The sequence below is a fragment of the Drosophila virilis genome, chromosome 4 (genome assembly GCF_030788295.1).
Source record: "Drosophila virilis strain 15010-1051.87 chromosome 4, Dvir_AGI_RSII-ME, whole genome shotgun sequence".
NCBI classification, from domain to species: Eukaryota; Metazoa; Arthropoda; class Insecta; order Diptera; family Drosophilidae; genus Drosophila; species Drosophila virilis.
The window spans coordinates 14,621,869-14,646,289 of record NC_091546.1 but is presented as its reverse complement, the minus strand read 5'-3'; the positions used below and the strand labels follow the sequence as shown (position 1 = coordinate 14,646,289).

General features: G+C 38.5%; 2 protein-coding genes across 3 annotated transcripts; one reads left to right on the top strand and one right to left on the bottom strand.

The window, feature by feature from the left end:
* Positions 1–238: 238 nt before the first annotated feature.
* On the bottom strand, positions 239–7,681 carry LOC6628507 (uncharacterized). The gene is made up of 5 exons (XM_002051806.4): positions 6,045–7,681; positions 2,716–2,819; positions 1,630–1,746; positions 1,088–1,563; positions 239–1,022 (listed from the first exon to the last, which is right to left on the bottom strand). The coding sequence occupies exons 2-5, from the start codon at positions 2,815–2,817 to the stop codon at positions 629–631; spliced, it is 1,089 nt and encodes a 362-aa protein (XP_002051842.1). The 5' UTR covers positions 2,818–2,819; positions 6,045–7,681; the 3' UTR covers positions 239–628.
* Positions 7,682–11,312: 3,631 nt separating this feature from the next.
* On the top strand, positions 11,313–24,201 carry Rim2 (replication in mitochondria 2). 2 transcript variants are annotated; one of them, XM_002051807.4, is made up of 7 exons: positions 11,313–11,912; positions 20,647–20,854; positions 21,069–21,139; positions 21,513–21,644; positions 21,711–21,984; positions 22,059–22,276; positions 23,058–24,201. In XM_002051807.4, the coding sequence occupies exons 1-7, from the start codon at positions 11,869–11,871 to the stop codon at positions 23,182–23,184; spliced, it is 1,074 nt and encodes a 357-aa protein (XP_002051843.1). In that variant the 5' UTR covers positions 11,313–11,868; the 3' UTR covers positions 23,185–24,201. The 2 variants fall into 2 exon arrangements, with proteins under 2 accessions (XP_002051843.1, XP_015028273.1); XM_015172787.3 differs by having other exon boundaries at positions 20,647–20,875.
* The last annotated feature ends 220 nt before the right edge of the window (positions 24,202–24,421 follow it).

Genomic DNA, 24,421 nt, shown 5'->3' with positions numbered 1-24,421 from the left:
TGAGCCGTTTTCATGACAATTGTTGGATTCCATTTTGTAAAAGCATTTATAGCAAAAAATTAAAAAGTTTCATTTTGTTCATCTCTAAAATCTGACCATCATAAACAGCGTGTTCCATTACTATTATTAATATAATTATTATTTTTTTTTAAGTTCTTTACGTAGAATATCATTTAGGCGTTTGTTGTCTTTCTTCAGTTTTCGTTATATATATAAAATAAATCCTTTCCGACTAACATTCTTCATTCGTTTAGCAATTTTTTGGTTTTTTTTGTTTGTTTGTTTGTTTGTTTTGTATTAAAACACGCTGCGCTTTGTGTGAGGAAGCTTCATATACCATCTATAAATATACTCGTACATACATGCATGTAAATACTATGTAGATATTCATTTTAGTTTTTTGTGTTGTTGTTGTTGTTTTATATAATTGTTAAAAAATTAACGCCACTTGTGCCTTGCTATATTTTGTTATATGAATAAGTACAATCGACATACCCTCCCCCCTATAGGGCGCCTAGGTCTAGGTGCTTACAACTTTACGTTCATATACATATCCATATACATATATATATGCGTAGCGCTCCAATCAATCTGTAACTCTCTGTGTGTCAGCTCTTTGAGCCGCACTCTACTTATCCTCTCCGATGCCCTCATCAGTTGTGGTCTTACGCTCTCTAGCCTCTTCGTTGCTGATATCACATTTTTCAGCCAACATATCCTCGATGCCCTCGTCGTCCACAGTCTGACTCTCGCCGGGCACATGCTTGCGCAACGGAACAACACACTCGCCCTGAGGTAGTGGCGGAAACTTGGCATAGGATGTGTTACTTATGGTGCCCACGGTGCTATCCTCATAGCAATCGGGTGTCATACGCACACGGCACGTCTCGTATGCCTTGACATAGCCCAGTTTTGTATATAGATTCCTGGACGCATCGTTCTGTGGACGTATGACAACGAAGGGTGTGTAGCCGCGCTCGATGACGAGCTGAGTCAACGCCTTGGCCAGACGGATGCCATAACTGAAAAGTGGAGAGGTTCGTGAGAGTCTGGCCAAGCTGGACACCCAACAGCGATCATTACTCACCCCATGCGTCGATAATCTGGACGTGTTTGCATCGAAAACATAGCGCCATAATATGAATGGACCATCCATGCGGCCAGCTCGTTTGTATCCTTGCGGAATATACCCAAACCGGGCAGGACACGGACGAGTATATCAAATAATTTGACGCATTCGATTTCATTGGCCGGATATAGATCGTGTATGCCCTGGACATTGTCCAATGTCAGCAGTCGCATCTCCGCATCCTCGGGCAGGGGCTCCAGCTCCAGTTCCGTATTCAGCTTGTTGCACACATAGATATCACCACTCAGTCGCTCCATTAGACCAATTTTCGAATAGAAATCATCCAGGCGATTCATAATAGCGATGTGCGTAAAGTTCAGGTACAATGGCTTCTGCCAATCTATAAGTACATCTTCGGTGCGCATCAGATCGACATGTTCGATTTGTGCGGATGGACAAAATATGCCAAATGTTTGGTATATATTGTTGTGGGGCTACAAGAAATTGTGAAGCAATTATTAATAAAACGATCATTTTGAGAGCAAAAAAGTTCTACTTACCGTAAGCGTGCATCCTGGAAAATGTAATATTATCGGTTTTTCGGGCCAATCTTTAGCAACATAAAACTTAAAATCCCAAATACGATCATTCAGGTACGTTTTAATAGTTTGATGAAACTGCAAAGTTAATTGAAGAACATGTTAAACTCTGTTAAGAATTTTAGATAAGGCATTTCCTAAGGGTTCCCTTTTGTGTTTTATAAAAAACTAACAATATCCTAGTCGATGGGCTGCTAGCATTTATTTATTTTCAAAATTGGCGCTAACTTTGCTAACTTCAGTGTTGCAAAAAGCTTCATAAAACGAACACCTTTGGCATTATGTAGTAAATAGTATATGGTCACACTCAGCTGCTTGCTTTCAAAATTAAATGACAGTTGAACGAAAGAGCGCCTGCGGAAAAGTTAGCAGGTTAGCAGATATGATATTTATGTAATTTAAAATGGACTATTTCCTTGGAATATGTTCAAAAGTATGTCAAGTCTTTTAAATTAACTTAAACTTCTTTTTAGATAATACTATTTATAATATCTTTTTGTCAAAGACCCAGAATCAGAACCTTTTCAGGAACTTGATTAGAAATTTGGGTGCAACTATGGTGGACCTCGGACTTCTTGGGATTACGGCTGGCCTTATAGACAAGGTCTTTGAGCGTTCTGCTGACTTTATAGGCAAGGTCTTTGTAGTTGCTCCCTAGAATTGCCTTAAGCATAGTAGGCACCAAAAGTATTCGCTTTGACGTGTGAAGCACCGCCCAAAAGTGTTGCATAAAAAATCGAAACTTAAAACGACACCCCGAACTTCATTGAAGTTGGAATTCTTGAAAAGTTAACCAGCTGAGCTGGTGAGCTGGCGCGGAGCAGGCGACGAGGTCGTTCAAAATTGAACTGAATCGGGCGTAAACTGTGAAAAGAGGTCAGCTGATGGATTGCATGTCTGTGCGGTCTACCGGCAATGGTTCTGCTGGCCCTGGTGCAGGTAAGGTAATTGTTGCTTAAATTACCTGTGCTGTGTGGGCGTGTCTGTCAAGTTGTACGGCCAATATTTATGTGTGCATTTCAAGTGGCAGCTACGGCCGGGACATACCTTTAATGATTCCGGCAGATAGCGCTCTAAAGTTACCAAAATTTCTGAAAGCTCTGATTCATGCACCAAACGAAAGTGTCTACCTTCAGGAATGATTTCCATTTCTGTAAGAGAGAAATACATACAATAAACGTTAAAAGGGAACTCGCTGGCGGATGTTCGATTGTGCTTAGTACTGAATGTGCTCGACTAGTAAACACCCTGTACACAGTTGCGTGACATACGTTTTTCACTTCAACTAGTTGCTTTACTTTCAATCCTTTTTAATGGGTATGGGCTATACAATTTATTATGTATGAGGGTGCTTAATTTGTATGTGCTCGACCAGAGAATACCCTGTAGCCTTCAAATATATCCTGTACTTTCAATTGAATTTAATGGGCATGGGCTATAAAAATTATTATAAATTAGAGTGCTTAATTTAAGAAGAATACCCTGTAGCCTTCAGAGAATACCCTACCTTTCAACTTTTTCCTTTACTTACTATTCTTTTTAACAGGAATGGGCTATACAAATTATTACGCATTATAGAGTATATAAAGGAATATGCTCATTTCAACAAACTTGATGCAAATAAAAAAATAATTACGTTTCTGTTTTCATGCAGATGCCATTAATTCCGCTTCAAATACGAGTACATTTAAAAAAAAAAAATCTCAATTATTGTCTAAGTATAAGTGCAATGGGCTTTTTATTTTTGGACGACCCCCTTCCCATGCTCCCCCCACCCCCCCTCTCTGCACTCACACACGCCCACATTACCAACCAGCACGAAGGCCACGTTTTGGCCTCTCTCAAGGCCAAAGGAATGGATTACAGAACAAGTACGAAAGAAAACAAAATGAAAATCAAATATGCGAAATAAAAAAAGCCGAGCAAAAGCCGATGACAACTTTGATGATGATGCTGTCATTTTGGCTAATATAATATAAGGCCCATTCCCAAGAAGGGAATTACGTGTCGTATGTGAGGGCAATCGCTATTGAGCCAATTTGCAAGCAATTTTAGCTGCTATAACCGCATTTGTAATGAGCCATTGCCACAAATAAGCAGTTGGCTTCGACGGCAAGAAATGTTCTTCAAGGGAATAATAACAACAATCATATATAATAATAGTACATAGTACGGTTATAATATATAGAAAACATATTGATAAAAACACAACTATTGATAACAAGAGACAAGAAAACGATTCGGATTTTCTTATAAGTTTTCTGCTCTGGCTCGAATCTGATATTCGAATTATTTTTGCCATGATTCTGTGGAATCTGTGGAAACTTAAAAAGCTGATCAGCCAGAACTCTTAACTAATATTTAGGCTTAAATTCGAGTTAAGTTGAGAGAACTGATAAATTCGTTTGATATTTGTGTAGACATAAACTCGACCTGCTAACACATTTAGCCTTTTGTTTGTTACACTTTTGGGTTATTTTTGTTGATTGACTAACAATAAAAAGAAATGCCTGTCTAGTTGACTATTCGACTGATTGATGATGTGATTGATTGGCTTTAACGGCAAATATCATTACTCGCATCCGTTGTTTTACTGGGTTACTATGACTATTTATTACAGCTATTTGTGTCGAGGCGAGGCGAGGCGACGCCCAACGCCCAACATGCAAATATGTAAGAGCTAATGCCTCCGGGCGAATATGTGGAAATTAGTATTAGTATTAGTCGTGTTCTTGAATATACTCATGCATCTACGTACAAGTGTGGGTGTGTGCGAGTGTGTGTATGTGTGTGTGTGTGTGTGCTCGTTGTGTGTGGGTGCATGTGTGTCATTTCTTTATGACCACGCAGCTGCAGCTTAGTCCTGAACCGGTTCGAGCTAGTTTTTACATTCAACTGAACCTCAAGCCGAACCAGTTAAATGAACCTTAATTAAAGTAGAGCCACATTTTATTAGCGATTGTTTTGACCCACAAACTGAAACAACGAACAAATGCTTAAAATTTGATATATGTATATCTTTTGTCGAATTTAATGCCATTTTAAAGAGCTCTACAGTCCCAAAATCGTGGTTGTAATCATGAATTTTTTGTATATCTGATAATTTCATACAAAAATTCTAGTTCTCAATTAAAATTTAATCTTTTGTCATAAACTGGTTCACTTTCAAAGGGCTCGGGCTTGAATCTGGGTTCATGAACCAGGACCGCATGGTTCACAGCGTGAACGGAACCAATGATAGATAATTCATGTTTGTGCTTGCAGCCTTGGACCTGACCTGACAGCAGCTGGACAAGATGTGTCTGCGCACTTGCACATCCGGCTGAGACAGCCGGATTAGAGCACATGGCTTATGGCACAAAATCAATACTAAGCATTTCTAATCTGATGTCAGTCCATGCAGGCAGCGAGCGGCTGGGACGAGAGAGTGGGGGGATTAATGCATTGTTGCCAGACACCGCTTCGAACAGTTGCCGTTCGTTCATATTACAGCCTTTGTGTTTGTTTACGTAGCCGTTAAAAATACCGTTGACATTTCGCAGCGGCAAACGGCGGGTGTCACGGCGCACTACATTTCGATTTCGCCGATAGTTCCATCCCGTTACCATTACCCAGAAGTCTAAGGCGAATCAGCCGCCTCTCCCCCTTGTGCCCACAGTTTGCGTCGCACTTGCCAGCCAATTAATTTTGTTTTTGCCTCCCCAATTACAGTTGTACACTGCCTATGATGCGTTCATTTCCATACCCTTACAATGGGCTATATTGTTTTTAGTCCCCGCTTGGTAACTCTAAGGATGTCTTGCATTAAATTTAGTTAATGGTGAGCTACTAATATAATAAACTTTTTTTTAATAAATAATAACCATGTGATTTAATTAGTAGGAGAGGTTAAGTTAACTGAACTTTCTTGTAAATAAATGAATAAAACTGTATCGATTTTTAAAAGTTGATAAATAATTATTTTCCTAGACTATTTCAAAGCTAATTGCTAAGTAAGCTATAGATCTTCCAACTGTTACTCCTACCAACTGTTACTCCTACCTACCTAAAGGGTATTCCAAATTCAACATACATCTTCAATTTTTCTAATGTGCCTAAAGGGTATTATCTTTTGAATTTATTTTTGCTCAAAAGAATATTTCTTAGAAATGGCTTAAGCTGAATGAACCTAAAGGGCATTTCAAATTCAACATAAATCTATAAGTTATATCTTTTACACACTCGATATAGAAATATGTTCATGGGCGAGCAGAAATCGGTGCTTTTTAATTGACATGCACATGTGCAAAATCACATACGCGGTGCATTAAAAAGAAATGCAGAAATTATATCGAAAAAAAATAAGATAATTAATGTATGTATAAGAAAGCACTTACAAAATATATTAAATCCGTTGACCTTGTATGAATTTGTTGTATTTGTTGCTGCTGCTGTTGTTGTTGTTGCTGTTGTTGTTTTTGTTGTTGTAGCGTTTGCCAAGCCCAAAGCCTGATGTTGTAATTATAATTTGAGCTGAATTTAAATATTTTATGTGCTTTTTGTTAATGGCAAATAATAAAGTGTGTCTTTATTAGTTTAATTTAGTTTATTAAATAAATTTGTATTTTTGTTTTTTTTTTTTAGAATTAGTTAGTTTTGAAAAAAACGTGCAGTATGAAAATACGTTTTTTTTTTTTTTTTATAATTATTTCTTTTTTTTTTTATGCGAATCACAGATGCTCTTTATTTATTTATATAATTGATGGTATTCAAAATGTTGGGTGCTTGATTTTGTTTTAGTTTATTTCCTTAGTTGCCTGGTGCGTAGCTTTGATATTATTTATATATACTTTTAGATATTTATAGATGGCAAATTGTTTTTAACTGATGTCTCATGTCGTTTGGTTAGGCCTTTTATGAATGGAGGATGTCGGCAGGCTGCTCAGAGCAAGAGCTGCTACGGCTTACGAGAAGATATATGTATGTGTGTATATATATATATGTATGTGTGTATGCGTGTATATATGTGTGTGCAAAAAGTACTGAAGTTGTGTAGATTGTGTTGTTTTTGCTGCTGCTGCTGCGACTCTTGTGTGTTGTTGCCCCCGTTGCACCTCCTCCACAGACAGGCCTAACCAGCCAGGCAAGCCCAATATTATTTTGTTGGTTCTTGTTGTTGTTTGTTGTTGTTGCTGCTGCTGCTGCTGCTTCTGTGTGTTGTTGTTGTTTTTTTTTTTTGTATTTGTATTGTGTGTATCTTCGGCAGATACAACAACAGGCGTGTGCTAGTCCAGCATGGCGGCTGCGGACGTGCAGTAGTTGGATATGGTAATGCTCTTCGCTTCTTCTTCTCTTCGTCTACTTCGTCTTCTTGCTGCTGTTGTTGCGCCCACACACGCACGCACACACACACACACACTGAGGGACTTTTATGTTTGTATTGCGGCGAGTTGGTATTTTGCAGGTATTTGTATGTCTGTCTGCCTGTCTGAGCGACGATTTCACTTGTTTTCGGCTTTGCGATTTATGTATTTTCACGAAAATTGATTTTCTGCTGCGTTGATGTTGATGTTGCTGCTGTTGGCCTGGTTCTGGTTCTGTTTGCTCTTGCTGCAGTTGTACGGGCTGTGCATATGTGTTGGCTTTGGCCAGCCACAGTATCCTTGTGCGGCGCCTGCTTTTTGGCTTCAGTTATTTGTTTACTGCCAGACCCAGCCCCAAGGACGCGCCACTTGCACACACACAGACACACACGCGCGGCACACACACACACACACACACACACAGTTCGAGAGAAATTGAATGCGTCTAATTTGATTGCTGTTGTATTAAAACTCTGGGCCTGGGCTCCGCTTCTGGTTTGTTCTGGTAAACTTTGCTGTTGTTGTTGTTGTTTTCGCTGTTGCCCTTTTCGCAGTGCGTTCTAATTCGTTGTGGGCTGTGCTTTGTGCGCTTCGCCTTTGGAAGAGTTGTTTGGAATTGGCAAGAGAACCGAACTAATCTGACTGACTGACGAAAACGAACTGATTCAGAATCTAAGGAGCAGAACCAGATGTTGCCACAAGTTTCTATATTTACGTGTCTGTTGCGAATCGGCACTGCAACGTGGCAACGTCGTCGTCGTCGTCGTCGTCAACGTCGTGTTGCCGACATCTTTGTTGCTGTTCTTGTTGTTGTCGGCTCTCGTCTGCGTTTTCGTCCTCGTCTCGTGTTTTCTGGCGATTTGTTTTGCGATACCCTCGCTCGAGACAGTTCGACTTTGATGAACTATTTGCCACGCACGATGCATCCCTTAAAGTGAATGGAAAATTCGTCCTTTTGCTACCTGAGTTTTTGGTTTTTACCTATGCGCTTGTGATTTTTGATGCAGTTAAAGGGGGTTAGTTTTCCATTGGCAAAAACAAAAAAGAATTTTCATCATAGAATTTCTATTGCATACTTTTTGGGCGAGTTGTTTTTTGTTGAAACTTTTAAAACGGTTTTATTTTATCATACTTGGCCCTTCTAATAGATGTGTTTATTTTTTGTTAAAACAATCGTTAAGGACCATCATAATATGAAAAATAAACGAAACTTGCATATGTTTTCCGCTTTTCTTTCTCTTCTGTAGTCTGCATAAAATGGCTGTCCCATATAAATCATGGTCGGCGCAAGTGCATTAAATATTCGTTGCGCTGCGCGTTGTTTATGCATGTTACCAGCACATTTAAATGCCGACTGCATTTGTGTTTGTATTTTGCGCTCATATGTTGCCCATCGCATCGCGGCTGCTCTCTTTCACTCTCGCTCTCCCTTTCTTGCTAGCGCTCTCACACTCACTGTGCCAATCTCTCTCTGCGAAATGAGAGCGAGTGCCTTGTCGGCATTGTTGCTGCATGCAATAGCAGCCAGAAGCATACGAGTCACCAGCCCGCTAACTCTAACCCCCCGTCTGACTCCATCACTTGGGTTAGGGAGTTTCGCGTTTTTGTTTTTGCGTTCTTGCTTTCAAGCTGGCCACGCTGCGCTGTTTAGCGCAACTGTACACCCCAAAACAAGAGCAGCAGCAACAACAGCGATAGCGGCAATAACAGCAACAATAACAGCGCACGTTTTGCATGCGTTTTCACAACACATTTGGCAAAATGGCCACGGCGTCAGCGCAATACGTATACGCCACGTAGCGCCGCCATCAGACCGTGCACGTGTCGCCGGCAAGAGAGAGAGAGAGAGAGAGAGAGAGAGAGAATATGTAGACAATACAGCTCCCCCCTTAACAATTCAACTAATTCCCCACTACCTATGCTCTCCATTTAATACTCTCCTCCTTTTTCTCTCTCTCTCTCTCTCTCTGTTACTCCGCTATGCTCATGCTCATTTGTTTTGTTTACGCCGCACAGCTGTAAGGCAGCCGAAAATCAGTTTAATCGCCATTTTTCGGCCATTTAAAATGCACAAGCCATGATTTAGACCGGGAGGGTGGGAAGGAGGGGGGGGGGGGGGGCGTACTTCTCAAGGTCGCTACCATGGTGTGCGTGTGTGCGTGAATTGACATTTTTATTGGCGTCAAGTGGCGACATTCAAAACTGTTCAAGCTACAGTCAGACAATTACAGTTCCAGTAATTAAAACAGACATACAGACGCGCCAAAAACGCTGAGTGTTGCATTGAAGTTGGCAAATATGTAAGTTGCCTGCCAGGCCATGCATCATGAATCACGCAAGTTCTGCAGCACGCAAAAACAAAACAAAAAAAATGACGCCAGCCTTACGCTTTTGTTACCGCTCCTGGTTCCGCTCCCGCTCCAGCTCCAGTTCCAATTTCACAACAATTTTCTGCTGACAGTTCGCACCACGCTTGGTGTTGATCGCTGTGTGAGTGCGTGTCTGTGTGAGTGTGTGTGTGTGCTTGTTGGTGTGGTTGTTATAACAGATACGCGAATCGTTCGTTATTCGATGCGCCCATTTCCAAGGAAACTTTAGCCATAAAAAGTAAGAACTAAACATATAAAACAAAACATTTCTGCAGTTGTTGGGGGTCTAGCAACGGCATTTTATCAGGTGTTTGGCATTTGCGTTAACAGCTAGGGCTTGTCCTTCACTTGTAAACTTTTTATACACTTGAAAAATGGATCAAAAGCTGCCAAAGCAGTAGAGAAAATATATATTAAAAGCGTGTGTTACCTGTGCGACAGCTTACCCTACCTGCCAGCGGTTCGACTTGTGATCTGTAAATAAAAACAAATAAAAATGTAAACAAACAAGATTAAACATGCATAAACATAGAAACCTTTATACGAATTTTAGGTAAAGTTTTTTTTTCAGTGTAACTACTTTTTGTTGTTTTGAGCGTACAACTGTAAAGTGTTCCGGAATTTATGTGTGGCATTTGCTTATTAAATGCTTTGCCAATTTTTACACAAGACACACACACACACACACACACACACACACACACACATACACACAATTTGGCCAGGCCAAACAAGAATATCCTTCGACTGGGGTCCGAACGGACGTCAGTTGACAAACGGCTGGAGGCTAGAGCCGACTTGGCGACCAAGGTCATGCCGTAGACGTGGTCATGGAGTTTAGCCTTTAATTAGCTTTGCCAGCGGCAGTTCTTGCCGGATTACTCATACGTAACGTGGTGCGCGACAAGGGGAGGCGGCAAACGGAAAGGGCACCTGCTAGGCCCATTGTTTCAATCGACTCCGTTGCAGTTGCGGCGCCTTTGTGTGGTCAACAATGTGCATGTGGGGCACGTGTTTTCTGCCGCAGCGAGACACGGCAACATTAAAGCCGGCTAAAGGGTAAAGCCTGTTAATGTCAGGGTCAAGCGAGTCGCAGTGCTCGGAGGGTATTCGTGTGGGCTATTTTGTTTAATTTTCACATGCCCATAATATGCATAAATCAAAGAAATATTTATTATATATATTCGTATTGTTCGCTTGCAGATGCTATCTGCATCATTCATTTAAAGCCAATTGACAGCGCCGACAGCTGCACACGTTGGGGACAGTGTGCCGCACGTGGCAAAGACAGGCGACCAAATATGTTGACCTTGACATGTCAGTTGACAATTAAAGTTATTTTCATTTGCAATTGGGGACATGTTTATTTAACGACAGCGGTGACATTATGGCCACAAAAAAGGGCATGCATTAAATATTTAAGGCATTAGATGTTTATATAAACCGAATAGCCAGCTGCTAAAAATTCAATAAAGTGGACTAAGTTCGAGGTTAGTTCGTCTGAATGCGCGCGCAAATTTCAATTCGAGATACCAGCGTTGCCACCCTGTTTTGGCATTCACCTCTCTTAAATTCAATTGGAATTATATATAATTATATATAACAGTTCAGTAACAGTTCAATAATCAGGTTAGGTTTTTTCACCAACACCTGCTGCGCCTGTAGCTATTAACTACTGTATACAGTGCGCCCAGCTTAGGCTAAAATATACAAAAATGCAGTATATTTATAATAACAATATTCTCACTGTTGCAATTCAAAAATAAAAAATTGTTGCGCCTTTAACTTAAGTGTTACCAAATATTTGATACAATCGTATTCCAAGTATCGACAACAAAATCAAAGTATCGATAGCGATAAGCTGCTTCGGTCAGAACTATCGATAGGACTTGTTAAACACATATCTAAACATCGCTCATCCCGAGCGCTTACAGTTCTACTTTGTGAAATCAACGCAACAGACGTGTACTCTTCGCTCCAATTTCTGAATTCGCCGAAAATAAAAGCACAAATATATTTATGAATTTCGTGTATAGCGTAAATTTTCGCATAATTTAGCCAGATAAACGTTAAAGTGCAATTTGTTTGTAACAGTGCTAATTGTTGATGCGCACTGCGCTATTTTTGTCAACATTCTTTTGTGTGTTTGATAAGAAACCCGTGAGATTTGTTATAGTTGCATAACCCCTGACCATTGTAAGCGCCAAAATAAGAACGCCCGCAGGCAACAACAACAACAACAACAATATCAGTGCTGCTTATGCAAAACAAAAGAGCAAAGAGCGAAAACCAACAAAAAAAATTCCATTGCGGTGTAGCGGCCGTTGCCGCCGGGATACAAGCCGCTCCCCGCCGGCTCAGAGGCCGTCGAGCTACAGGCGCTGCTCGTTAACGGGGATTTGAAGTGCGCGTTAATTAAACCACGTTAAACCAAGTTTCACATTTACAAAGCCACTTTGCGGCTGGGGCAAGGAAGATAAAACCCGATTATGTCCCAAAATCGTGATACTCTGATACATTTGCTAGCCGGCGCGTAAGTGTTGAATACTATGTTAATCTTGTAGTTTGTTGTTATTGTTTATTGCGCCTTATCTCTGCAAAGCAAAAACCGGTTTTAGTTGGAATCTTGGGCGAAGCAGCAACGGCGCAATTGCGTTTAGTAGTTGCCCAACAACAATTAGACAATTGACCTGCTGCAGTTGCGCGAAAGTTGGCGGTGGCGCCAAAAATAAATAAAAAACAAAGTGAAAATATAGATAGATAGGCAAGGCAAAGCTGGCAAACAACAAAAACCACACACAAACACACACACACACACACACATACACATACCAAACATCTGTAGAAATCATGCATAGTTCACGTGTTTGGTTTATTTTTGGGCCAGCTGCCGCGCGTCCCACGATGCGCGAAATAATTCGCAATAAACGTCACAGGCTCAGTCGTCAATTAAAAAGATTCGCACAAAAAAAGCAAAACAATCAAGAACAAGAAAGCACACGCTCTCCCTCTCTCTCTCTCTCTCTCTTTCTCGCGTGTGGTTTTCATGCCCTTGATTGGAATATTTGCCATTCACCTAAAACATTTGTCATTTATCTCACACTAATTCGCTCTTGCAACTTGCGAACGGAAGTCCAAAAGCAACAAACTTAATAATGTGATTAAATATTGAAGAGCAGCAATATATGCTAAGTGTTGTATAATTTGATTTACTCATTTCGGAACCAGTGTTGACAAAGGGAACCAATAACAAGCTTCAATTGTGTTGTTATTGTTGCGGCTGCTATTTTTAGCTCTGCATCTTAATTTATATTTGTTTTTATCGCTCACCCTACAGCACACCAAACGAGGCATATCAATTTTCGTTGGCATTTTATTTACTGTAAATTCAGCTGACAAACGCTCGGCCCAACCTGTTTTGCGCCTGTGTTTGTCTCTTTTTCCGTAGCGTAACCGAAATTCAATGCCGCTCGCATTGCAAGTAAAATGAAATTTGTTTTTGTTCTGTGTTCGCCTCTTTTTTTTTGTCGTGGTCAGTGTGGGAGCAAGAGAGAGGGAGAGAGAAGTGGTCGGTGTGAGCCGAGCCTCTTGTAGCGTGAAATATAAATAAATTAGACACTGGGAGTGCTTGTTTCTGCGCATTTTGTCAGCGTTCTTTGATAAACACATTTAGCCTGAAACAAAAGGCAACAAAAACAAATAGGAGCAGGATTCACAATAAAGAAAAAAAAAAAGGTTGAGAGTGTAGAATATTTAAAGATGAGTTAAACCCTATCTATAACCCAGACTAGCTCTGAAATTATCATTTAAATAAATAACTATAAAATTCAAAGCTATTCTCGTTTGCAGGTAAACACAGGTAAACAAGTCAAATGCAATTTGCCGGCCGGCTGCATATACATATAGTACTTATATAGAGTACACTATGTGTTTTTAAGACCTATGTGCAGTCTGTGTAAACAGCTTTAAACTAGGCAAAAACAACAAAGCAACAACTCACGTTGCATTTTCTAGTCCCCCCCCTCCTCTTCTGTCTCCCATGCAAGCAACCTGAGCTGCTTATCCAACTGTGCGACCACCAGGTTAGAACTACCCATGTGTACTTTTGTCTAGTATTCCCAAGTATTTCAGCGGTATCTCGTGTTTACACACGTTACTATCGCTCGACTGGTTGGAAAAAAAACAACCTTCAAGCAGCTAACCAGGCACATAGATAACACCTCTATATATATACATATATATATATATATATAAATGCGTATATGCGCAGTTGCTCGATATAAATGAAGTAAACTACAATTGTGACAATTGATGCATCCATTTACTATAGACTATATTGTAAGCCCTTTCGAGTTGGCAAATTGCACATACCCTGCTTCCATTGAGAATGGGCAAGAGGGTAGCTTTTTGCAAAGCAATCGATAACAATCGATATCGAAATTCAAGTTTTGAAGGCTTCTTGTCAAATTTGACACGTAGTTTCCAGAGTTGTTCATACAGATTAAGAATCTTTCATTTTATAGCATAGAAGAAGCTTTAGGGTATTCCCCAGTCGCGCACTCTCGACAAACGCAGTCTTAATTGTCTTTTTATTAGAGGCTGCTCATTTTGAAATATTACTCAAGATGTGTCAATTCGTTTTGGCATCTGTTTGGGATTCAAATTTATCTTGACGTTAATTGGACAACACTAAGGGTATATTCATATAAATGGTTAGATAATACTCCATTAAGGCTAGGTACTATCCTGTATCTTATTGAGGGTATAAATATATATTTTGTGGAATAATATCTTATTAAAAGAATGATAGCACCTATAGAATTGGTTCTTTTATAAAGAACATTTTGTTTTTTTTACCATTTACTTCCTTCTAGTGCTGCTTAGATATTATTGGCAAATATAACAGGTTCGGTCTGCAAGGGTATTAAATATTCGGCACGCCGAAGATACTCTCTTCTTTCTCATTAATATATAATAATATAAAGTTTAGTTGTTATGCTTAAATTATAATTAATTAATAAATTATAATTATTATATTGACCACAGTTGCTAGAAATATAGCTTATTACAGGGTATTTGAAAGCCAAGCTCTGCGCACAGTTCACTCTTGCTTTTTATTTTATGAGTTTAACGAAAGACAAATGCGGCCTGGCATTCGATTTGTATTTTGTTTTGATTTTAGTCGCCGTCTTTTTTGTTTTTTTTTTGTCAAGGGGGGAAACAACTCTTTCTGGCACATTGACTCATTTGAAGGCGACTGCAACCAAAACAACATTTTGCTAATGCAATGAGCAAGAGGGGGAGGGGAGGGGAGACGGGTCGGACAATTGACGTGGGACAAACAACAATGGCACACGGTTATATAAGCATAAATAGATCAGACTGGGCTATTAATAGACAGCGACTGGCTGCATCGCCTCTTGTCTAGACGGGTGCAGAGTTTCCCATGTCAAATAATTCATTCACATTAAACCCAGAGTCAGGTTGTTAAATGATTTGCATTTGGATTTATCTACAAGTTATTTAATTGGTTTTGTTTTTTGACAATTTTTTGGATTAACGTGGCATGTCTGAACGCACGTACACACCTATTTTTTTAGACCTCTTTCTCTCTCAGGCTTTTCCAGCTCTCAACTCCCTTTAAGTTTTTGATATGTGAAATATAAGTTACAGATAAATAGCTTACATATTTTTTTTTTAATTTTATCTTGGCCCGTTTTCTAGCCGGACCAAGTTCAAAATGTTGATTAATAATTGTGTCAAGGGCGCACGTTTTATATCTATTGCCATGGGAAGAGCTCGTTCATATAGAACACATAAATATAGTCCACTTGGCACATTAAATAAACAAATGCGCCGTGTGGCCGAAGACTATTTTATTTACAATTTGTATATACATATATGCAGATTGTTTATGGGACCTTCTAGAATAGAAAAGTATAAATATGCAAACACATATATATAAGTATATATATATATATATATAGTACATGTATAAACATAGAAGGTCTCGTGCCAAGTTCAATGCGATTAAGATGAATCTCATTCAATTTAAGTTATCTTTTTTATCAGCAACTGTTTCTTTATCTTTGTCGCATGCTACACTTTGACCTATAAAAACTTTCCATCAATTTGGCAATTTGAAGAAATATAGAGAGAGAACAAAACTGTCTACAAAACGCGCAAAAAGCATGAAGTAGACGACGTCAAGAATTCGCTGATAAGATTTGCCACCAGCAAACGGCGCCATTTATCACAAAAATAATACTTATATACATATACGTATATGTCGGGGGGTATGACGCACCGTAATGCTGCAGAAGTACCAAAAATTCCGAAAGAAAACATTGCATCGCACCTGTGCGAGGTGCGAGGTTCGTTTGCATTTCTGTCTGCCAAAATTTCCACTCTTATCTCGCGGGCGCGCGTGTGTTGCGTATTGCGATTTCCGAGGCGATTCAGTCAAAAAACAGCTAAATCGACCATTAACCGGTTGCCGTTCTTCTTCTTCGTTTTTGCCGTTGCTCTTTTTTTTATTTATTATATGCGCCGAGAGGCCATTGAGTTCGAGGCATAGATACCGCGGTCTACATGTCCGCATGCGAATGCATTTCATAGACGAGGGTTGGATATAACTTTGTATATCTATTATAAAGAATCGAAGGCGGTTTTAAGTGTGTTCCGCTTGAACTTTGGTTGAGCATTGGTTGGAATCAATGATGGGCAGACAAATTTTGATCATTAATACTTGTATAATATAAGTATATAGTATATATATGTTTTATCCAGTGATGAGCTTTTGCTGAGCACTAGTTGGAATTAATGATATTAATATGTTGATCATTTGGGTAGATATAATTTATATGATATATAGTCCGCCCCTACCTTATTTGACGAAGATGCACGTTAAGGCTGGCTTCCAGCTAATTTCACCCGCATGTATGGAAAAATCGCGAAAAACTTTGATGCTTTTTTCCATCCGATGGGCATAAAATTCATTTTCCAAGATCTAAGACAGAATTTATTTTAAACGAATTTATTTTAAGGCCGGAGCTAGTTTTCTATACATGCAAACATGCATGCATGCGTACATGTATGAATACCTTTGCGGACGTCTGCATACATGCACACATACATACATATGAACGTACATAAGTAAATACATATGTACATACATATTTACCCACATACATACATACGTACATATATATGTATGCATTTTTGAATATAAAAATATATGCATGCATACATATATATTTGTGTGCCTGTATGTATGAATGTATACATGCTTGTTTTTAAATATACATATGCTTGCATATATGCAAACATGCTTGCATGTATACATAAATACATACATATGCTTGTATGTATGCATACATAGTTACACATGCAACCATGTATACGTACATGCATACATTCATACATGCATATGCATGCATACATACATGCATAAATGCATACGCATGCATGCATACATGCATATGCATGCATGCATACATGCACACATACATACATACATATGCATGCATGCATGCATGCATGCATGCACACATACATACATACATACATACATACATACATATGCATGCATGCATGCATGCACACATACATACATACATACATATGTACATACATACATATGCATGCATGCATACATACATACATATATATGGACATACATACATATGTACATACAAAAAACACACCAAAAAAAACACCAAAAAAAAAACACCAAAAAAAAACACCAAAAAAAAAACACCAAAAAAAAACACCAAAAAAAAAACACCAAAAAAAAAAAACACCAAAAAAAAACACTACACTACTAGCTAGGAAGGAAAAATAGCACAGCCTACATGAATTTTTGAGAATCGAGGAGTAGAGCACCTGGTAGAAATTCGTTTTATTTAAACTGGCAGGACAGCGACAATTGCGCTTTGATTACGTTTGGACAAACATACATGCATACATATGTACATAGATGCATACATACATACATGCACACCCACCCACACACACACACACCCACACACACACACACACATACATACATACACACAAAATACTTGTACAATTTCATGCAGTAGTCTAAAGGGTACACCAATTGAACGAAATGCAACAAACGAACCTAATGAATAACAATTGAAAACTATATTATATAAGCGTATCGTTCAAATATTTGATTGCATATAATTGTCTTTATATTCTCTGGCAATAAAAAAAATATGACTAGCGTGAAGCAACATTGTTCCTAGCTGTCATATATCTAATTGGATCATTAAATTAGAGATTCCAATTAGACATAACTCGGCACGAGATTTAACAGAATCTATAAATATTTCCAACACACATTGAAAATGGGTAAAAGTGGAAAACAGAACCTCTTAAAGTATATTTATTCTTCATCAGCGGCAAAAGTCGAGTAGATTTTGTTTTTTCTTATGTATTTTTTTTGTATTTAAACCTAGGTCTTAACGTTTTAACTGTGTGTGGATCGTTAATCTATATTTGTTTAATTTATTCTAATTATCATATGGAGTCTAATTTTATAGAGTTCCAAACGTGCTCCAAATAGTTTAATAAACGAAAATAAAACCAGAATAATTTCAAGCTTGACCTTCCGTTTGTAATGTGCGCTTGGTTCTATATTCTACAAAAAATGGTTAAGTTCATCAATTTATTTATAATAATATTAATATTTCAATTAAATGTTCGTATTAGTTATTAGCATTCGTGCTGAGCTAGAATTTCAGATGAAAGCCATTGAAAATGGCGCTTAAAATGTTTGAATAGTTTTTGCTTTTCATGCAAATTATATGACTATTGTTTAAACAATTGCATGCAGCTCATATTAATTTAATTTTCGTATTATTATACACAGTCAACCCTTTAGAAGTTCGTAAACATATTTGATTACAATTTAATTTCGCTGCGCTTGTAATTTGTCACATTTCAATGATTTTGCTGCATTCCACTGATTAGTCTATTGTCTGTGAGCTATATATATAAATATATATATATATAGTACAGTCATCTGTTTGTCCATCTGTCTGATGTGCTTGCCTCGCCATAATGATGAAATTCAATATGCGAGTGTTCAAGTCTTCTCGTTAATGTGTTGATTCAATTTGTCCAATAATTCTGATTGTTGTGATATATGCCCGACTTCAATATGCGGAGTGTCTAATAGGGTCTCCAACTTCCCCAAGTTTCTCGGTCTATAATTAAACATATGGCGTGTTCGAGGTCTGGCGTGTTTTTTTTTTTTGTTTTTTACCGGTTTCCCGAGAGCCTCATTATGTCACATGCCAGAGCTGAATTGGGTTTGCAGCTAACTTTTATATGTATTCCAATATAGTATAAGGAACATAAGTCAAATCAGAACGTGGCCCGTCGGCGACTGCTTCTGCTTCTGCTCCTGCTGCTGCTGCTGATAAGCTCACGCGGCTTTGTCCGTCATTGGCAATTCATTCGTCGGGCTCAGGTTATCAATCGGGGGTCAGCTCGCAGCCGGACAAAACCGGTTCTCGTTTGGCCCCTGCTGCAAGCACAAATAGATTTGTGAAATTGTTTACTAGTTACTAGTTTCCAGTCGCCAGCAGCAGCAGCTGCTAATGAAAGGGGCCTCCGATTTGCCCGATAAGCTGTCAAAGCCTGAACTTACAAAGTACATGCGATAAGAATGAGGGGGGCAACATTATCACAGAGCTACGATATATAAAGAAAACCTCATTGATTCAGCCGGCAAGCGGCAGATATCGCGTGATTTTGTGAGGCATGTGTGTATCTCAGTCGGGCGTGCGCGACGAGGCGATACCCTCAATCTTCTACCAACACCAAATGCAGGCGTAAAATGAGAGATACTTGATCTCTATATACTATTCTAGAAACCAAATTTCAAAAATGGTGCGTCTAGTTCTTAAAGCCCAAGAGATTTGGCCAAAAAGAGGTTATCGATATCGATATTTATCGATTGCTTGCAGTTATCGGGACAGTTATCGCTTAATCGGAAGCAAATGGATTGACTCAAGTACTGTTGGTGATCGAGAATATATTTACTTTATGGAGTCGCAGATGCTTCGCACTGCCTGTTACATACCTTTTCACAGAATCAATATAACCTTTTAAAGTATTTTCTTTTCCAAAATTACAGCATCAACTCTATATATTTCAATATTTAATTGTTTATCCATTTTCAACATAATATATTTATCTGTTTGTGCATTTAAGTTGATTCATGAAATTGTCACTCATTAAAATTTGTTTTTCCCAACATTGTTGTTGACATTTTCCATCGATCAAACTTTCGCTTCACTTTGTTGCTTTAATTTACGAGCCTGACAAACAAGGCGAAAGGTTTTTCCTATTTACCCACAGAGAGGACTCTTACATAAAGACTTTTGTTAATTGAATTGATTGTTGTTTAAGTACACAATAAAGTTACACAATGAAATATAAACAAATTTTTCACGTTTTTTTGTGGTTGCCAAGCGCCAGTTTACAAGTTTCAAATTGAGTCACGAGTTTTGTTCCTCAGATAAGAATGTTTTCCTACTTCGTTTATCAAAGGTTCTATTCAGAATATTTACTGTGGTACTTATTAGGCAAGGTCTGGGGCTTGGGCTACTTAAATTAAGCGTTTTCAGCGTATTCTAGACTTTGAAACGAAAAGTAAATGAAATCATAGGATATAATCATAGGATAGACAAAGAATCAATTTATTCCTGAGTCACAAGCTTTGTTAGTTTTGCATTGCAAATTGCAGCCCGATTTGCAGTGCATTGCAAATGATTTCGCAATTCCGGCGAATTTCATATGGAAACCATAAATCGATCATCTGATATAAATATAATTGAGAAACAATTTCAAAATCGAAATTGTTTAGCCAAAAACAATAATTGTCTTCAGGGTCTGATGCCAAATACGTTTTTATTTTTCCGCTGCTCGCATTTCAACAAATTGCGAAACGTCAGGCAATTTTTTCGAATTTCTAATACAGTAAAAGCCCGCTTTAGTGGACAGATGTGTTGGAAAATCAATAAAAGAGACAAAAACTTTTGCATGTGCAATTAACTTTTAACAGATTAACATGTTTGCTAAAGAAAAGAAAAGCGGAACGAGGAATAGAAATATATATATTTATAAATTAAGCATATGTTCGTCTGTCAAGTGCTCACTGTATTTGAAAAGTTTTCGTATACTTTCCTCGCATTTAGTCATATTTATAGAACCTATTTGTGATTTGTGTGTGTGCCTTGGTGTCTTTACAGATCGGCGGGCACAGTTGGCGCTGTGGTAACATGTCCCCTGGAGGTGGTCAAGACGCGTCTACAGAGCTCGACGGCGTTTTTGCCGCCGTCAACGCGGATTGTTGAGCCCGCTGGCGGGCCGGCGAACGGTGGCGCCTCCGAGCTGCTGCGGCCGGAACAACGACGTAAGCTAAGCACAACGATATTACGTAACAGATCACAGCCACAGGTGATTGGGGGTGTCCGTAGGGTAGTACCAAATTTTTATTATTATTATTTGAATGCCTATCATCTGTTCTCATTGTCATTGTCTGTTTTAATTTTTCTAAAAAAAAAAAAAAAAAAAAAAAAACGATCAAGAGTCAAAACACTTCATGAACATCGCTTTATCGTTTATCGATAGACACAAATTCTGACAGGCTTTTCGCTTTTCAAACTTCCAGATTATGGCCATTTCACATTGCGGCATCTCATCGACGACCACAAAGTCCATGAGCATTGTACAGTGCTTGCGGTAAGTTTGTCTTAAATTAAAGCTTACAATCACTTTAAAATTTATCGATAATAAATTTGCTATCGATTGTGCTTTGAGGTGCACCATAGAGATATTCTCTATATTATTGTATTTTCCACAACTGTTTTTCCAGTTGAACTCTGAAAACTTGTCTCAAACTTCAGTTAATTTGGAAATTAGAAATATCACTTGAATAAACTGCGCGTAGCTTTCAAGTTGGAGTTGAAAATGAACCACTTATTTGCTCAATATTGAACTAGTATTAGTTCAGCTTGGCACATTTTGCAACACTGGAATTGTAAATGTACTATTTTTGAACTATTCCCCACACTTCTACAATTCTATATGTATTATATATCTTACCCTCAACTAGATACATTGTCCAGAATGAAGGTCCCCGCGCACTTTTCAAAGGTCTCGGTCCAAATCTTGTGGGCGTGGCACCATCGCGTGCCATCTACTTTTGCACCTACTCGCAAACAAAAAACTCGCTCAACAGTTTGGGGTAAGTATAAATGTGGATGCTTCTGCAAGTTTTCCCGTGCTAATTGACTTCTCCGACCGATTTCAGTTTCGTTGAGCGCGACTCGCCGCTGGTGCACATCATGAGCGCGGCCAGCGCCGGCTTTGTCTCGTCCACGGCGACGAATCCCATTTGGTTTGTCAAGACGCGACTGCAGCTCGATTACAATTCCAAGGTGCAGATGACGGTGCGGCAGTGCATCGAGCGTGTGTACGCACAGGGCGGCATTAAGGCTTTCTACAAAGGCATCACGGCCAGCTACTTTGGCATCTGCGAGACAATGGTGCACTTTGTCATCTACGAGTTCATCAAGTCCAAGCTGGTGAGCCTCGATTTGCCCCAGATATCATTTTAAAAAAAACACACACTTTTTAACATAACTTTCGCCTTTCACAGCTGGAGCAGCGCAATCAGCGGCAATCGGACACAAAGGGCTCACGCGATTTCCTGGAGTTCATGATGGCTGGCGCCGTCTCCAAAACGATTGCATCCTGCATTGCCTATCCACACGAGGTGGCACGAACGCGCCTGCGTGAGGAGGGCAACAAATACAACACGTTCTGGCAAACGTTGCACACGGTCTGGAAGGAGGAGGGACGCGCCGGACTCTACAGGTATATAATATATATACTATCAAAATCTTGTCTGGCTTGTAAAGCTCTTTAAAAAAGTTCCCCCATACCAAATTGGGATTTTATTTATGTGAGCTCTGAGATCAAAAAAAAAGAAATCCCATCTGACACTTGACATGTTAAAACACTTTTCCAATTTATTCCCCAACAAATTTGTATTTGATTTTGAAGAAAACAAAGCACTTTAAAGGAAGACCCAGTTCCAAAGTATGAAAAACCTTGGTCCCAATTACTGACTTTAACTAACAATTTTAGTTAGAAGCCAATTTTGGGTTGAGCTCCGAATCTAGCCCGCATTTTGCATATGATAATATATATTTCTTGATATATTTTCAGTACAAGTGGCAGTTGTAATTTAAAATTGAGGCAGGCAGCATTTCTATAGCCCATCAATTTCTTAATAAAAACGAACTAAAAGAATTGAACATTTAGTTTCTTCAATAAATACAATATTTATTCCTGCTAGATTCATTTGATTTATATTCGCAGCGAATGCTTTGGCAAATCGAATTCTTTTCTCTAGCTGCTAATTTGTTATCATGACGAATCACCCACGATTTTGCTTAGCTATATTTTAATTTTAGTATAGAAATGTCTTCTGCGACGCATTTTGTTTGCCTCAACTAATTTTATTATCACTCGACGACGCATGATATACATGCACATTCATATATATATATATATATGCGAAAAGTGCTTGTGCACTTAAATATGAGAGCCTGCAAATATTTGTATTAACTAATTGATTTCTCCCTTTGCGCAGAGGCTTGGCCACGCAACTGGTGCGACAGATACCCAATACGGCAATTATGATGGCCACCTATGAGGCGGTTGTTTATGTGTTGACGCGACGCTTCAACAATAAATCGAACGAGTTTTACGATTTTTGAACCAACACGAGGACAACACAAAATTGCCACGCCTATTATATACCCCCGGACTAGTTAACAGCGAGGAGGATACCCAATCTGTGCATATATAGACGCGACTGCTGCAACTTAATGTAATTGTAATTTAAATATGGTTTTTTCTAGACGATTTAACCAACGAGCGCAACACTTGGTTAATTAGCTCCTAAGGCAACGAACTCGAGAGACTTGAGACGTTAATATTGAAAAACGTTAAACGCACGAATTATGTTCTATATTGCTAAAAGAAATAATTGAAACAAGGCCAAAATTAAATTAAATTTGAAAGATTCGCAAACGTTATCAAAATTAAAGAAAAGGCTTATTAGTTAAAGTTATATATATTTACACTTAAAATGCATATAGAACATGTGTTTGATATTTTGATATAATATTCAATTGTATATATAGAGTTTCAGTAGACTTCCAACAAATATTTATGATGTACATTATAATAGTTAAAGATTAATGTGAGAAAAGTGCGCTCGGCAAATGTTGTATATAAGAGAAACCTTTGCTTATAATATAATTTAAAACGTTGCCTTCCTAGATTTTAGTTGAATAAGCACAATCTGTAGGAATTACAGCCGCAGGATGTGCTATCAAATCCTGCGGTCGCAGTCATTAGGCGCGCAAATCCAAATTGTCCAAATCGACGCCGCCATATATTTATATATATAAATATAAATATCTATGTATACTTATGTAATTACTCTTATTAATTTGTAGAAACGGTATGCACCACGCAGCGTATACGTAATTGTTGTGTTAAGTTTTCTCAAATGCGATATATATTTTAGTTACCATTAATCTATTCATTAAATATTAACGATACGTTGCTGTTTATTTAGTAATTAATCTAATGCCACTATATATTTTATAGTGGCCTTAATCGTATTTAATTGATAACGAGCAAAGAACGAAAGAAAAGTACTGTGAATATTTGATAACAATCTAATTGAATGGTGAAATCAATAAATCTAATTTTTTGTTTAAAAATAAACACTGTTTATAACCAATACATGGTCAAATGCTAACTATGGTTCGCTTTTTGCTATAATCTTATCGGTGCCATGTCTGCCAAATGTGGAACATAGTCCAACGCGTGTGGCGTTCACTGGGATTTATAAGTTGACCACTACAAAAGAAAAGATGGCGATGATTACCAGACACCTAGAAACTTTAAACCTATCACAAAATACTTTTGAAATAACAAATC